General features: G+C 41.2%; 1 protein-coding gene across 5 annotated transcripts in view; it reads left to right on the top strand.

The window, feature by feature from the left end:
- The window catches only part of SPAG16 (sperm associated antigen 16), a 772,121-nt gene that overhangs the window by 40,867 nt on the left and 714,509 nt on the right, over positions 1 to 16,745 (top strand). For 4 of the 5 annotated variants that reach the window (XM_029068266.2, XM_029068264.2, XM_029068267.2 and 1 more), the window contains one exon: positions 4,911 to 5,062. In XM_029068266.2, the coding sequence (XP_028924099.1) occupies positions 4,911 to 5,062 (152 nt within the window). The remainder of the gene's footprint in view (positions 1 to 4,910; positions 5,063 to 16,745) is intronic. The other variant, XM_029068265.2, reaches the window with a different exon arrangement.

Here is a 16,745-nt window from a genome sequence, read left to right as displayed (position 1 = left end):
TTACTTTTAAACCAGAGGTTTTGAGAGAATTGCTATATCAAGGGACAAAGTAAAAAAGAGAACGGCTACTGCAGCCAGTAAATGCAACTGCACAGCAAAGGGAGATCTTTGCATGAAAAGATACAGAAGGAAATGATTTGTCATATTTTGGGATAAAATCTTACTGCCACTAGCATTTTCATCAAATCTTGAAGAACAAGATATACCTCGAGTACCTGTATAGCCTCTCCCTTCCTTAACTTCTATTTTTAACCACTCAATCTCCAATGGCTCCTTCCCCTCTGCCTTCAAACATGCCCACGTCTCCCCCATCATAAAAAAACCCGCTCTTGACCCCACTTCCCCCTCCAGTTATCGCCCTATCTCCCTACTACCCTTCCTTTCCAAAATCCTAGAACGAGTCGTCTACAATCGCTGCTTAGAATTCCTTAACTCCCATTCTCTCCTGGACCCCCTTCAATCTGGCTTCTGTCCCCTCCACTCCACCGAGACTGCTCTCTCTAAGGTCACCCATGACCTCCTTCTTGCCAAATCCAATGGCTTCTACTCCATTCTAATCCTCCTTGACCTCTCTGCTGCCTTTGACACTGTCGACCATCCCCTCCTCCTCCATACCTTATCTCACCTTGGCTTCACGGACTCCGTCCTCTCCTGGTTCTCCTCTTATCTCTCTGGCCGGTCATACTCAGTCTCCTTCGCAGGTGCCTCCTCCCCCTCCCATCCTTTAACTGTTGGAGTTCCTCAAGGGTCAGTTCTTGGCCCTCTTCTGTTCTCCAATTACACTCACTCCCTTGGTGAACTCATTCGCTCTCACGGCTTTGACTACCATTTCTACGCAGATGACACGCAGATCTACATCTCCGCCCCTGTCCTCTCCCCCTCCCTTCAGGCTTGCATCTCCTCCTGCCTCCAGGATGTCTCCACCTGGATGTCGGCCCGCCACCTAAAACTCAACATGAGCAAGACTGAGCTCCTCATCTTCCCTCCCAAACCCGGTCCTCTCCCAGACTTCCCTATCACTGTGGATGGCGCGACCATCCTTCCCGTCTCTCAGGCCTGCAATCTCGGTGTCATCCTTGACTCGTCTCTCACGTTCACCCCACACATCCTATCCGTTACCAAGACCTGCCAGTTTCACCTTTACAATATCGCCAAGATCTGCCCTTTCCTCTCCACCCAAACGGCTACCTTACTGCTATGGGCTCTCGTTATATCCCGGCTAGACTACTGCGTCAGCCTTCTCTCTGATTTCCCTTCCTCCTCTCTCGCCCCGCTCCAGTCTATTCTTCACTCCGCTGCCCAACTCATCTTCCTGCAGAAACGATCTGGGCATGTCATTCCTCTTTACTTAAACACCTCCAGTGGTTGCCTATCAACCTCCACTCCAAACAAAAACTCCTCACTCTAAGCTTCAAGGCTCTACATCACTTTGCCCCATCCTACCTCTCCTTCCTTCTCTCTTTCTACTGCCCACCCCGCACGCTCCGCTCCTCTGCCGCCCACCTCCTCACCGTCCCTCAGTCTCGCCTATCCCGCCGTCGACCCCTGGGCCACGTCCTCCCGTGGTCCTGGAATGCCCTCCCTCCTCACCTCCACCAAACTAATTTTCTTCCCCTGTTCAAAACCCTACTTAAAACTCACCTGCTCCAAGAGGCCTTCCCAATCTGAGCTCCCCTTCTCCCTCTACTCCCTCTACCGCCCCCCCCTTCACCTCTCTGCAGCTTAACCCTCTTTTCCCCCCATTTCCCTCTGCTCCTCCCCCTCTCCCTTCCCATCCCTCCAGCACTGTACTCATCTGCTCAACTGTATATATTTTCATTACCCTATTTATTTTGTTAATGAAATGTACATCGCCTTGATTCTATTTAGTTGCCATTGTTTTTACGAGATGTTCTTCCCCTTGACTCTATTTATTGCCATTGTTCTTGTCTGTCTGGTTCCCCCGATTAGACTGTAAGCCCATCAAAGGGCAGGGACTGTTTCTATCTGTTGCCAACTTGTTCATTCCAAGTGCTTAGTACAGTGCTCTGCACATAGTAAGTGTTCAATAAATACTATTGAATGAATGAATGAATATGCTTGACCAGCACTGATTTGTCTCCCTTAATTAGACTGTGAGCCCCATATGGGACAGGGACTGTGTCCAATCTGATTATTTTGTCCTACCTCAGTGCTTAATAGAGTGCTTGGCACATAGTGCTAAAGCAAGTATCATCATTAAGTTCTGGAGATAAATAAATTGCTTCCTGCCCTTTCTTTCATCTGAGCTGAAATTAAGCAATCATCAGTGAATGAATCCTGAAGCAAGCTCAGCCCACTGTTTCTTTGAGATTTCTCAAGGTGTTGAAGAGGTCCCTGAACAAATAACCAAAGCAGTTGTTGAACTGGGGAGGCAGCAGAATTTAGAAATAGATTCAGATGTTGATGAGTTCATTGCATCTCATTCATAGGAATTATTGTACCATGAGGACTTCATTGAACAAATGTATCATTGTAAAATGTCAAAACAGATGAAGTTATGGTTTCTCTACCACCTGCTGAAATCTGGTGATTTCAAGAAAGTAGATGAACTTATAAACATGATTGAGGAAGACGACCCTAGTGGAAAGAGGAGTTTGAAGTTTCTTAGCAGTGTTCAGAAGAAATTAGCCTGCCACGAGGGGCTTTAAGAAAGAAGTAGAAAAACTACATATCATTCTAAATTGGACAGTCACAAAGATTCAACCATAGCAGAGTGGCTTCATGGAAAGAGCACAGGAACTACTCCTGGTTCCATCACTTGTCTGCTGTGTGACCTAGGACAAATCACTTAACTTCTCTGTGCTTTCATCCGTAAAATGGGGATCCAGTACCTGTTTTTCCTTCTACCTACTCTGTGAGCCCCATGTGGAATCTGATTTTCCTGTATCTGCCACAGATACCTTAACAAATATCTATTGTTATTGATAATAATACTGATAATAATGACTAATTTCATATTGTGATGCTTTAATTTGAATTGCTTTAGTAAAGATTAAGCAGTACCTTAGTGACTCTCATATCAATACATTACACAGGAAAGGATTTGTTTTACTTTAACTGAGGTTCTGGAATGTATCCAAATTTATAATAGTAACATTTATTGAACACCCACTTGCTGTGGTGCACTGTAGTAGGCTGAATGAATAGACATGGCCCCTGCCCACAGTGAGTTTACAGTCTAATCAGGAAGATGAACATAAAAATATTTACTATTTGAGTGATCAAAATTAAAGTGGGTCTATATTAATGAGGATTAGAGAGTATAAATAAGTTCATTAGGGCTCAACTTGGCTGAAGGGATGATCTGGCTGAGATTGGTAGGAAATTAATTGGGGAAGTCTTGATCAGGGAAGAAGGATTTTAGGAGGGATTTCAATTTGGAGAGAACTGGGATCTGACTGATGCATAGATAGAGGTAGCTCCAAACTGGGGGAACAGTCTGATCAAGGAGGTAGTAATGGGAGAGTTTAGAGTGAAGTACTCCTAGAAGGTTGTCTTGGAAAGAGCGAGGAGAGCAGATGATAAAAAGCTGATTGTGAGCAGTATTCATTTAATGTAAAGAGACAAAATGCACCAGTGGAGGGTTCGGAGGAAAAGAGAAATGCTTCGTATAACAGCAAGTAGTATAGATTGGAGGAGAGTGGGAGGAGGAAGGGGGAAGTGTCTGGAGGAAGGAGAGACCAGCCAGAAGACTAATGAAATAGGTTAGCCAAATCAAGACCAGAGATTGTACCAAGTTGGGACCAGTTTGGATGGAGAAGATAGGGCAGAGCTGGGAGACACTGCACAAGAAAACCCAGCAAGGTTTGTTAGTGGACTGGATGTGAGAGTTAACAAATAGCAAAGCGATGAGGATGACATCGAGGTCACCATGGGAGGATGATGGTGGTGGTGTTATTCATTCAATAGTATTTATTGAGCGCTTACTATGTGCTGAGCACTGTACTAAGCGCTTGGGATGAACAAGTCGGCAACAGATAGAGACAGTCCCTGCCGTTTGACGGGCTTACAGTCTAATCGGGGGAGACGGACAGACGAGAACGATGGCAATAAATAGAGTCAAGGGGAAGAACATCTTGTAAAAACAATGGCAACTAAATAGAATCAAGGCGATGTACATTTCATTAACAAAATAAATAGGGTAATGAAAATATATACAGTTGAGCGGACGAGTACAGTGCTGAGGGGATGGGAAGGGAGAGGGGGAGGAGCAGAGGGAAATGGGGGGAAAAGAGGGTTAAGCTGCGGAGAGGTGAAGGGGGGGTGGTAGAGGGAGTAGAGGGAGAAGAGGAGCTCAGTCTGGGAAGGCCTCTTGGAGGAGGTGAGTTTTAAGTAGGGTTTTGAAGAGGGGAAGAGAATCAGTTTGGCGGAGGTGAGGGAGGGCGTTCCAGGACCGCAGGATGACGTGGCCCAGGGGTCGACGGCGGGATAGGCGAGACCGAGGGACGGTGAGGAGGTGGGCAGCAGAGGAGCAGAGCGTGCGGGTGGGCAGTAGAAAGAGAGAAAGGAGGAGAGGTAGGAAGGGGTAAGGTGATGTAGAGCCTTGAAGCCTAGACTGTTAACTGTTATAGCCATGTAAGTGTAAAGGAAATGTTCCCCATAAAACTATTATATCATGATAAAGTCCTTGAAAATGTGGTTGTAATTCAGTCATATTTTTGGATTTGCTTGTTTGTAAGCATGTATTTTTGTATTTTGCATATATGCACATATATGTCTTTTATTACAGAGAAATTTATTTTTCAGAAATGTCCATTCCAGTGGAAAGTATTATTGGAAACCCTTGCCGTTTTTAATACTGAGTGTCCATTGGTAATTTGCTTAGTTTTTTTAGATACCAGGTACAAATGATATGATTCTCATAATAACCAAGTGGTATTGTTTTATAGTAGGTCACAGATGTGAAAGAGAAAATGACTCAGAAGGTCCGACCCAAAAAGCGCTTCAAAGAGCCAGGGAAGAAAAGCTTCAGTGTGATGGAGTCATTTCCCATGATACAACCAAAGACCCAAAAAAACAGAAAGGCAAGAGGTACCCAAAGGTATGCAAAATCACTCTATATTGAACTCAGGAACAATTTACAGATCTACGGTAAGGTTTATTGAAAGCCCATCTATTGCCCATCTATCTTAATTATATCTAACATTTCATTCTGCTTTGTAAATTGTAATACTACAAGAAAAAGCATTTTGTTCAACTTTCATACATTCAGAATGTTTGTGATAGAGGTGGGCTGAAATACAAATTGTATTGCTCTGACATCTGATGATGCTGATTTTTATCTTTTTTGTTGGGAGAACACTAAATTCCAATGTATATCTTATGCTATCATTATGTATGTAAACATAGATTTAATGCATAGAAATTTTCAAGCCAAACATTGAGAGATGTTCTGTGTAGGAACTAATTTGATCTATTTTTTTGTCTTCTGTTTTAATTTTTAATCGTGAATAGACTTTTCCAGGTCATAGTAGTAGCAAAGTATTGCAATCTTGTTTTCACTGAGGCTAGAGGAATGATTAGTAATAATAATGATAATTATAGTAGTAATAACTATATTGAAATGCATTTAAATTTGTGAGCAAGGAATCTTGTCTACCAACTCTATGGTATTTGCTAAGGGCTTACTATGTGTCAAATACTTTTTTAAGTGCTGAGGTGGATACAAAGTAATCATGTTTGACAACATCCCTGTCCCTCATGGGGCTCACATCTAAGTTGGAGGGAGAAGGAGTTATTACCCATTTTAAAGATGAGGTATTTAGGTGCAGAAAAGCTGTGTCTTTCCCAGGGTTATGCAGCAGGTAAGTGGTGAAGCTGGGGTTGGTACTGCCAGTCCTTTGCTCTTTCCACTAGGCCATGGTGCTGTATTCTCTCAAGTGTTTAGTACAGTAGTCCGCAAACAGTAAGTACTCAGTAAATATCACTGATTGATTTAAGGCAATGATCATTTTGGCAAACATGGGAATTTCCTGTGCATTTGTTAAACATTTTAGAGAAGAGGCAAGTTGGCATATGCAAGCCTCACTTCCAGAGGAGCACCAACAAATCTGTCACCAAATTTTTTTCCAACATCAATAAATAAATGGTGATTTATTGAGCACTTACTATGTGCAGGGCACTGTTCTAAGTGCTTGGGAGAGTACAGAGCAAAATAATTAGCAGATATGTTCCAACATCTCAACAGTTGATAATTTTAACATCTTGGCATATAATTCAATTGTAATATGATTTGTTGGGATAAGATCTGTAGTATCATCATGTATAAATTCAGGTCATTTTGTCAAGCACAATTTTCTCACTGTTATTTGGGATCCTTTGCTTTTTCTCTCACACTCCTTTCTTGAAGTCTCCATTTGACAGAGGCTTCTCCTTGTATCAAGTACTGAAAATCCCTCCCAGCAGGGGACAGCCTCCCTGTAGCCCGCAAGACCCTGTCACTCTCTCAGGCTGAGTCTTGTGCGCACATATTGTGTAACATCCATTCATTCATTCATTTGGTCGTGTTTATTGAGCACTTATTGTGTACAAAGCACTGTACTAAGCACTTGGGAGAGTACAGTATAGGAATAAACTGGCACATTCCCTGCCTATAATGAGCTCTGCTGGGCCTGGCTGGGGTGGGGGGTGGGGGGGAGAGGGAGGGGAAATTAATTCTTAAAACCTTAGATTTATGAAAAACTTCTCTGCTTCTACACTCAGTGCTGTGTTACTGCTATTAATAATTTATGCCAACTTGGAGAAAGCAGGCACCACGTAATTAAAAATTTTGTGGGCTTTTTATTAGTAAGGGCAGTTTCATCTTATCAGTGCCTGCCCTAGCTGGTGGTAATTTATTATAGGATGGAATAACTCACTTAAGGTTTATTGTGAGGAAAACTTTATTAAGATGACAGATTGTAGCCTGAAAGTTTTGCAAGTCTGAAAGTATATTCAAAGGTGATTATGATATATGAAATAAACTTTATAGAAACAAATTGCAAGATGGGACAGCACTATAATTTGGGGAGTTTAAGAGCATCTGAATCTTAAGTGAAATGTTACTGGGCCTACTACAGGAAACTATAAGGCTCCTGTTTGAAAGTCGAAGCTTTATATTTCCCATGGACCACACACCTCCAGAGAGGAAATTCCCATGTTTGTCACAATAAGAATCTCTGTTCAAGCTACCGGGTCAAGAGAAATGATTGATCAGGGGCCTTTTGTTTTTTGTTTTTTTTTGACTTATGCCCCTTCCTGGACAGGCTGGACATGAGTAACATCATCATAGAGCAAAAATGTTAGGGAAGTGATATGGTCTAGTGGATAGAGCAAGAGACTGGGAGTCAGAGGGACCTGAGTTCTAATCCAGACTCTGCCACTTGCCTGCTATGTGTCCTTAGGCAAGTCACTTAACTTCTCTTTGCTTCAGTTACCTCATCTGTAAAATTGGGATTAAGATAGTGAGCCTCATATGGGACATGGACTATGTCCAGTCTGATTAGCTTGAATCTTCCCCCAGTGCTTAGTACAGTGCCTGCCATATAGTAAGCACCTAACAAATACCACTGAAACAAAGCAAAACAAAAACAAAGCAGAATCAATGTATCTTCGTTGAATTAATATCCATCTTTTCTCCTTTCACATTTGGTGCTTAACTATGCCCTTTCTAGAGTCTACTATCTACCGAAGGGTGCCAGAGAAGAAATAGTACTGATGCAAATTAGTACAGTTTTGTTAGTGGAGCTAGAATGGACTAAGTTTCTCACTGCAGTGATAACACTTTGGTTCTCCTCCATGATAGCACTATTGAATTTTAATGATGGTGTTGCCCTCAGTGTCATTACTTTTAAATAATCCTGCAAAGTTTACATTGGCTTAAGCACTTCACTTCAAATCCCTTCATTGACTTAAATAAAATGATCACAACCTCTATTTAACATTGATAATGACATCTCTAATGTGTTAAACACAAGGTTTTTTTTTCCCGAATAGGATGTGATAGATAATACTTTGGTGGTTAATACTGTTTTTACATATATACACAAACAAAATGTAATTCGAATAATTTCATTATTTAAACACTTAACATTGTTATTTGACCTGTAACTTACATTTGTGATATTATTTCTTAATATATTTTTATTGTTTTGGTAATTTTTGTGTGTCTTAGGACTGCATTCATGTACTTTATATCAGTTCTTTGGTAAACTTCATGTCATTTACTTCTTTTTCATGGACCAATTAAGAGCAGTAGGTAAAAATCAGCTAGTCATCACCAACATCATTTTCCACCTCTCAAAGAAGAGAAATAATAAAACTAATAACGGAATTTGTTAAGCGCATACTGTTGGCCCAGCTCTGTTCTAAGCACTGGGGTAAATACAAGGTAATCAGGTTATCCCACGTGAGGCATCTCAGTCTTAATCCCTATTTTACAGATGAGGTAACTGAAGCACAGAGATGTAAAGTGACTTGCCCAAGGTCACACAGCAGACAAGTGGCGGAGTTGGGATTAGAACCCACGTCCTCTGACTCCCAAGCCTGTTCTCTTTTCACTAAGCATAGACATACCTAAGGCAAAAGCTTAAACAACAGCACCTCATAGATCATGTCACTGTCCATCAATGCATCTTGAAACACAAGCCATCAATACATCCAAGGCGTTGGATACTGGCATCCCATCCATCCATCCATCCATCCATCCATCCATCCATCCATCTGGTTAAAAATCAAGCTCTTGGAAAATAAAGAAGGCTATAGGTATCTGGAGCTAATATTAGTTGTCCTATTGGAGTAATCAGTTAATGAATCAATATTGTTTGAGCACCAGCCATGTATGCAGCACTGTACTAGACACATGGAAAAGTACAATAGAATTATGGCAATAAACATGATGCTGCCCCCTAAGGAGCTTATAGTCTAGCAGGGGAAACAGATAAAGTATAATAGAGACAGGAGGAAGTCATAAAATTTATGATACATACATAAGTGCTGTGGGAGTTTATAAGTATTTAAGTACTTAAAGGCATGGAAGTGTTGACTTGGGAGTTGGAGGCTATAACAAACTAGAAACTAGGAATTCAAGCTATGAGTAATGCACCTCCAGCTCAGTCCCTCTAAACTTTAACTCCTCCTATTCCCTCCCACATCCTTACCTCCACCCAACTTTCCCTTTGCAGTTGACAGCATTACCTTTCTTCTTCTCACATCAAAAACTCACAACTGTGGTATTATCCTTGAATATTTCCTCTCTTTCAATTTCGGTATTCAATCTAGCAGTAAATCCTGTTGATTTTTCCTCCCATATTTCCTGGATCCATTCATTGCTCTTCATCTAAATGGCTATTACCTCAGTCCAGTTAGTATTCCTAGTCCAGCTTCACTACTGCATCATCTACCTGTTGGCCTCCCAGCTTTGAGGGTCTCCTTTCTCCAGTATGTCCTTCTTTGTACAACTTGAATCATTGGCAGATGTCATTCTGAACACATCTCTCTCATCAAAAACTGTTTATAGTTACCCATTGCTCTCCATGTCAAATAGAAGCTCCCAATTTTCAGCTTTAAGGCACTCCATCAATTCTATTCCACCTCCTCATCTACTCCTTTCCCACCTCATCCCGGCTCAAATTCTTCATTCTTCTCAAGTCAATTTACTCAGTGTTCCTCATTCTCATCTCTCTCACCTTTGACCCTCACTCACACCCTCCCTCCTGCCTGGAACTCCCATCTCTTTCAAATCTACCAGACTATAGTTCTCCCCATCTTTAAAGCCTTTCTGAAATCTTAAAACCAGGTGGCCTTTTCCTATTAATTTTCCCATCTTTCCAAGTTATGTGCCCCTACCTACTACCTCAGTACTTCTAGTAGTAATAAAAATGGTATTTGTTAAGTGCTTACTATGTGCCAAGCACTGTCCTAAACACTAGCATAGATTCAAGATAATTAGGTTTGAGGCAGTCCCTGGCCCTCATCAGGTTCACAGTCCAAAAGGAGGGAAAACAGGTATTTAATCCCCATTTTACAGATGAGTAACTGAGACTCACAGAAATTGACTTGCCCAAGATCACATATCAGGAAAGTGGCAGAGCCGGGATTAGAACCCAGGAGGGTCAGCGATGCTGGTGTGATTGCATAAGAGGTGTATCAGCTTACATGGTTGTTTCGGGCCTATCAACTCCAGCAAGCCTGAGGCGAAGGGGTTGAAATATGATGTTACACTGGTCCACCTCCCCATCCTCCTAGTCATATACCATAATCTGACTCAGCTCCACTCATGGCTCAGACGCAGGATGGCACTAACAGCAGGTCTATGGCTCCCTTTGTCATATACCATAATCTGACTCAGCTCCACTCATGGCTCAGACGCAGGATGGCACTAACAGCAGGTCTATGGCTCCCTTCCCTCAGTCAGTCAATGAGTGGTAATTTTTGAGCACTTACTGTGTGTAGAACACTGTACTAAGCACTTGGGAGAGTACAGTATAACAATAGAACAGAAACCTTCCCAGCCCACCTGGGTTTATAGTCTATGCTCCCCTCCCACAGCCCCAAAAGCAACACTAACTCCATCATGGCGGCAACTTAAGGAATCCTGCTGTACCATGGTGCCGAGAGTGGTGGTAGCCATGTATGGTCCATGGAGATGGCTCACGGAACCCCTGCCCTTCCACAGCCCCAAGAGCAGCAGTGGCCCCATGTGATGCGTAACAGTGGCTCATGGAACTCTGCCTTCCCATAGCCCTGAGATTGGCAGTGGCCATACGTGACCCCACAGTGGGGGCATCTGTGGAAGCCCTGCACTCCCACAGCCCAGAGAGCAGCAGTGACCCCATAGTTCAGGAAACCATTCCCCTCCTGTGGCCATGAGTCCCTGAGGCCCTGTGTTAGTCTGCAGCTGCAAAACCAAAGTGGCTCCGTCCTGTTTCATGGTCCGCTGCTGAGACTCATGCAGATCAGCGCCGGGGAAGGGGTCTCACTGCAGGGCATGTGTCCACTAGGCTGCAGACATGTCCCTGGACAGACTTTGTCCCCCATGCTCTTGCTGCAGGGATCAGCTTCAGTGAAGGTGTCGTGTAGCAGGGTGCATGCTCCCTGGGCCACCCGCTCAATCCACACGTGTCATTGGGCGGGCTCCACCCTCCTGATTCTGATCTTGGGGGTCAGCTCTGGGGAAGAGGTTTTGGAGGAGGACACATGATCCCCAGGCCACCCTGCCACCACAGTCCACACGTATTTCTGGACAGACTCTGTCCCTCCTGGGTCTTTTGAGGGTCAGATCTGGAGGAAAGCCTCTTCCCTGGCACCATCCCCTGAGCAGAAGGTCCAGAAACTTCCTCCCATGAACTTTGTAGACATCGGAGCAGGAGGCACCCTAAAGCACTCCATTATGGGGTCATCTTGAAGAATTTCCCCTATTTGCGGAAGAAACCTGGCCTAGTGGATAGAGTACAAGACTGGGAGTCAAAACGACTTATCCTGGCTCCACCACTTATCTGCTGTATGGCCTTGGGCAAGTTTCTTCCCTTCTCTGGGCCTCAGTTACCTGATCTGTAAAGTGGGGGTTAAGACCATGAGCCCCATGTGGGACATGGACATAGTCCAACCTGATTAGTTTGTAATTACCCCATCGCTTAGTACAGTGCCTGGCACACAGTAAGTGCTGAACAAATACCATAAAAATTATATTTCATGGCACAAAATGTGCCAAACTGTCTTGGAACCAACCCAAGCCCATGCTGTTCTGTACCAGCTAGCACTTGTTTAACCAAACCATCCTTACCACTTAGTCACATATCATCAATGGTATTTATTGAGTGCTTACTGTGTGCAGAAAATTGTATATATCATCTTACATGCCATATTATTTAAGCACTCATCTACATATCCACTTTCCTCTCTCCTATCTGTAAATTATTTTGGCCCTCCTGTTCAATTGGAAACTCCTTGAGGACAGGAATTTTATCTATTAATTCTATTGCAGTCGTAGTAATGGTATTTACTAAACACCGCAGAGCACTGTTTTTGTAGCCACTCTACCAATTAGTATGGTGTTCTGCACATAAATACCCATGATTGATTGATCTCAAAGGATTCGGGATATGCGTAGACATTAAATACAGAGACAAATCCGATGGGGGTTAAACCCATTAGCCCAACAAAACTTTCATCTGCATGTTTAAACGATATGGAAAGGAGTGTTAATCCCACACCTGTCTTTACAGCAACACTCACATGCATGAGTAAAATCTCACTGTCAATAATGTCATCTTTTGAAAATGAGATCATACATATATCCCCTCAAATGGTGGGGCATAAGTGTTTGGAGATTTGAGAGGATGAAGAAACCAAGTCAATAATGTGGCCAATTGCAAATGCGATTCACTTGTCAGAATATAAAAACAGTAGAAACAGATGTTTTCAGTGAAAGATGAAAACTAGGTTTAAAACAGATCCGTGTCCAGGGAATTAATTGTACCGTGCTACAGTGCTATGTGTTTCTTTCAATATGTTTCTTTATTTGTTTTAGTATGAATATATGAAATTGAAGAGCCGCTGAAGCTTTTCTTTGGAATGTGAGATGTCTCTGTGGGGAAGACACGTCTGTGACACCCGAGAGTGGTTAGGTTTAGCAATTGACAATTAGCTGCTTGCTGGTTAAGGCTGACATTTAGAATGCTTAGTATTCTGGACTTTTCTGGGTTTTGCACTATTCAATGATATAAGCCAATAACTTCCTGGGTTTGATTTAAGGTTCTTTCATGATATTTTGATGTTGTTTAGTAAATGGATGATAGTGTCAATAATAGTCAAAACTAGTGTTTTCCCCAACAGCACAATAGGAGTTTTGTCTTAGATTAAAGAAGGACTTGGTGGCAGAACTTGGTCTAGAATTGAAGTTGGCTGAGAACTTCATCTGAACCACCAAGTCTGTAGCAGCATTGCACTGTGGGTGAATACTAGATTTTTTTTCTCCTCCACAAGACCAATAGTCAAAATTTACTTTGGGGGGAAACAATTCTCCAGGTTAACTAGGAATCAGAAGTTAGAAAAGAATTCATTTGCTATTAATAGAATTTGGTATCTACTTAGCACCCTATACCATTTTTCAATTATGCAATTCTGAAATCTTTTTGTAAAAAACAAACAGTAATAATTACCAAATGAAAATAACAGTTTGCTTAAGTCCTGGGAAAATATTGGGTTCCCAAAGCTCTAAAATCTGCCTATGAGCAAGTTACAAAAGGCAATATTAGAAAAGGTAATTTTAAAAAGCATTTCAGTGCTAAAATTCTACCAAAAATGTCTAAAGAATGTATCTAGATGTACTTCAATGATATAGTCAATGGAAGAGAATCAATGAAGAAGCATTTGGTCTCCATTTCAAATTATTAATGAATTATGGTATTTGTTAAGTGTTTACTTTGTGTCAGGCACTCTTCTAAGTGCTGGGGTAGGTACATGTTTAGCAGGTTGGACACATTAATTTTATATAAACAGCCAGTGTCTTTAAAAAATAACTCAAGGCACATTTTATACAAGTTATGAATAATAATTTTTCTTACAAATTTCCTCATTGGCAAGGATCATGTCTGCCCACTCTATCATACTCTACCAAGCACTTAGTACTCTGCCCTGCACACAGGAAATGCCTCTGATTGATAGAGATCATGTATTAATGATGAGATACTTATGAGTCATTTAATCATGCCTTCAGTTACCATTCAGGAATATATATCAATAATGAATCATTTTCATAAATGTATGTTACCAACTCAACTATTAAAATAACTGTTTTCAGATTTTGTATTTACATTATTAGCTAGGCTTTTTTCTGTAGTCTCTGTTTCCTAAAAATGGGGTGATAAACTAGTCAGTGCTTTATTTATGAAAGTCTAGGACAGTGCTCTGCACACAATAAGTACTCAGTAAACATGGTTGATTGATTGGCAGTCAACAGAAAGAGGAAAAGCTAGAGAGTATCTAGTCTAGGTAAAGAAAAATTCCTGGAAGTTTCCTCGTATTATTTCTCTGAATATCTTTGTTCAGAGGTTACGATCTTAGGACTCAATCAATCAATCAATGGTATTGATTGAGTTCTTCGTGCGTGCAGAGCACTGCACTAAATGCTTGGGAGGATACAATACAATAGTGTTGTTTGACACATTTTCTGTCCACTGTGAGCTTACAGTGTAGAGGTTTATTATTGAGGCACCTGCCTTTCACCTGCAATACCTAATTCTTCTCGGTCCTCGGTCTCACAGCTAGACTCAGTATTCGGAATTAAGGGTTCTAAGACCTCTCTTTCATTCTGAAGAAAAGGAGACTGATCTCCTTTACTTTCCAACTGCAGACAATGAGGCATTAAATGATGATGGTTTGGAAGATATGTTGTTCAAAGTTAGGTGACTAATTGGAAGAAAATAAAGATTAAAAAGTAGCTGTCATGACAAACAACTCCTAACTGATAGCTGTAAGGAAAAGAAAATAGCATTTTAGGCCAAATATTCTGTGACCCAGAAAGCCACATGAGAATAAACTGTTGGACGATTAGGTTTTATGACACTGTACTTTGAGTTTTACTTCAACCCAATATTAATTTAAAATTCAGATAAAATGCATCCTGCAAGATTAGACCTTGTAAAGTCTTTGAATATGACTATTAGATCTCCATAAATAGTCAAAGGAGTTGAGGGGACTTTACTAATTAACATATAATTCTATTGTTTTCTGTAGAAAATAAATATAAGGGGTTATCAAAGTGCTCATTGTGATACACAACATAAATGAATACATAATACATAATGAATACATAAAATTGAAATTGGAAGATTGTTGGTGCTGTTTTGACGATAATTCTAGATCTGTGTGCTGGGGCTCCTCCTGGACTTTTTTCAGCCAGGATCAATCAATCAATGATATTTATTTGTGCTTACTGTGGGCAGAGCACTGTACAAAGTGCTTGGGAGAATACAACAGAATTGGTGAAACGTTCCCTGCCCATCAGGAGTTTACAGTGTGGAGGATAACCCTAAGGCCCACTGGTAGACTGTAAGCCCGGTTTGGGTAGGGATTGTTTCTCTTTATTGCTGAATTGTACTTTCCAAGTGCTTAGTATGGGCTCTGCACACAGTAAGTGCTCAATGAAATCGATTAGACTGTAAGCCCGTCAAACGGCAGGGACTGTCTCTATCTGTTGCCGACTTGTTCATTCCAAGCGCTTAGTACAGTGCTCTGCACATAGTAAGCGCTCAATAAATACCATTGAATGAATACTGAATAAAAGGAAAGAGCTTTTAGATGCCTGAGTTCCCCCTTGGAGATATTCTCTTCTTGAGAATACCACCACCTGTTACTCAAATTCATCCTCAAATTCTACTACAACCACTTCCTTGATTTTCTAATTAAGCCCTTAAAGGCCAGGGAAATGTGGCAGCTTCAGCCCACACACCTCAACTTCTAGGCAGCTTCTACTGATAATCCGTCAAAGGTATTTATTGAGTGCTTACTATGTGCAGAGCACTATACTAAGTGCTCAGGAGAGTACAATATAACAGAGATGATAGATGTTCCCTGCCTTCAACAAGTTTACAGTCTAAAGGGAAAGATAGATATTAATAAGAATGATTTATTATATATATTAATAATATGTGAATAAGTGTTGTGGGGTGATAATTTTGGAAATTGCTCAGTCTCCTTTAAGCTTAGGTATATTTCCAATGCAGCATGCCTCATCCCAGAATGTCCTAGGTTCTCCCAGAGTGCCTTGGGTTCTTCACCTATGTGAATCACCCACTCATCCTGGTGAGTCATGATAAATCTGCATTAATACTAAATATTCACAGAGTCTAAGCATTTTGGGGTCAAGCTACCAATATGAGAAGAAACCGACTGCCTAGTCCTAATTTAGACAGTGCCTACTTCACATTCAGTTTTCACCTCAGAGTCCATCTTATAGTCATCCATCTTCAGGAAATCCAGGGTTTTGTCTGGTCAGTCCACATCAGCAACTTGCAACATCTTCATATTTTGATCCCTCAGCTGATTCCAGCAGAGGCTCAGCCTCACTGTCTGAAGCCTAAAGATTCCATTTTTGTGCCTCATTTCATTCAATTTTTGCATCTGTCTTTCAACTGGCTAATTCATCCCTTTTTCTGGAAGTCCTCCACTCACTGATTCTCTCCTGATTTTATTTTATTTTTTTTGGTGGGATGGTATTTGTTAGGCACTTACTATGTGCTGAGCACTGTATTAAGCCCTGGAGTAAATACAAGCAAATCAGATTGAACCCAGTTCATGTCCCATATGTGGCTCACAGTCTTAATCCCTGTTTTACAGAAGAGGTAACTAAGGCACAAAGAAGTTAAGATTAGAACCCAGGTCTTTTTTTCTGAGGACAGTCATTTCTGTTTCCTAAATAATTCTTGATTTCTGTCTTCCCAACCTTTGGGGGTTTCTTCACAAATTCTTTTTTATATCAAACTTGGGATGACTTAACTGCAAACTGTATGTTGACTGCTTACAAAAAATGATATGTTAATGCAAATGATAATAAAAAATGTTAGAAACCCTAATTGTTTCCAGGGTTTCCATTTCAATGTAGTTAACGTTATGCCTATACATTGTGATTTACATATAAATTACACAAAGGAAAAAGAAATGAAAAATATTCACCAAAAAGTAACCATATTAAGGGTGTTGATGATATTCATGTGAAATTTAAGTTTTACAAATGTTGGATTTGC

This window comes from Ornithorhynchus anatinus, chromosome 7 (genome assembly GCF_004115215.2).
Source record: "Ornithorhynchus anatinus isolate Pmale09 chromosome 7, mOrnAna1.pri.v4, whole genome shotgun sequence".
NCBI classification, from domain to species: Eukaryota; Metazoa; Chordata; class Mammalia; order Monotremata; family Ornithorhynchidae; genus Ornithorhynchus; species Ornithorhynchus anatinus.
This window is presented reverse-complemented; position numbering and strand designations above follow the sequence as displayed.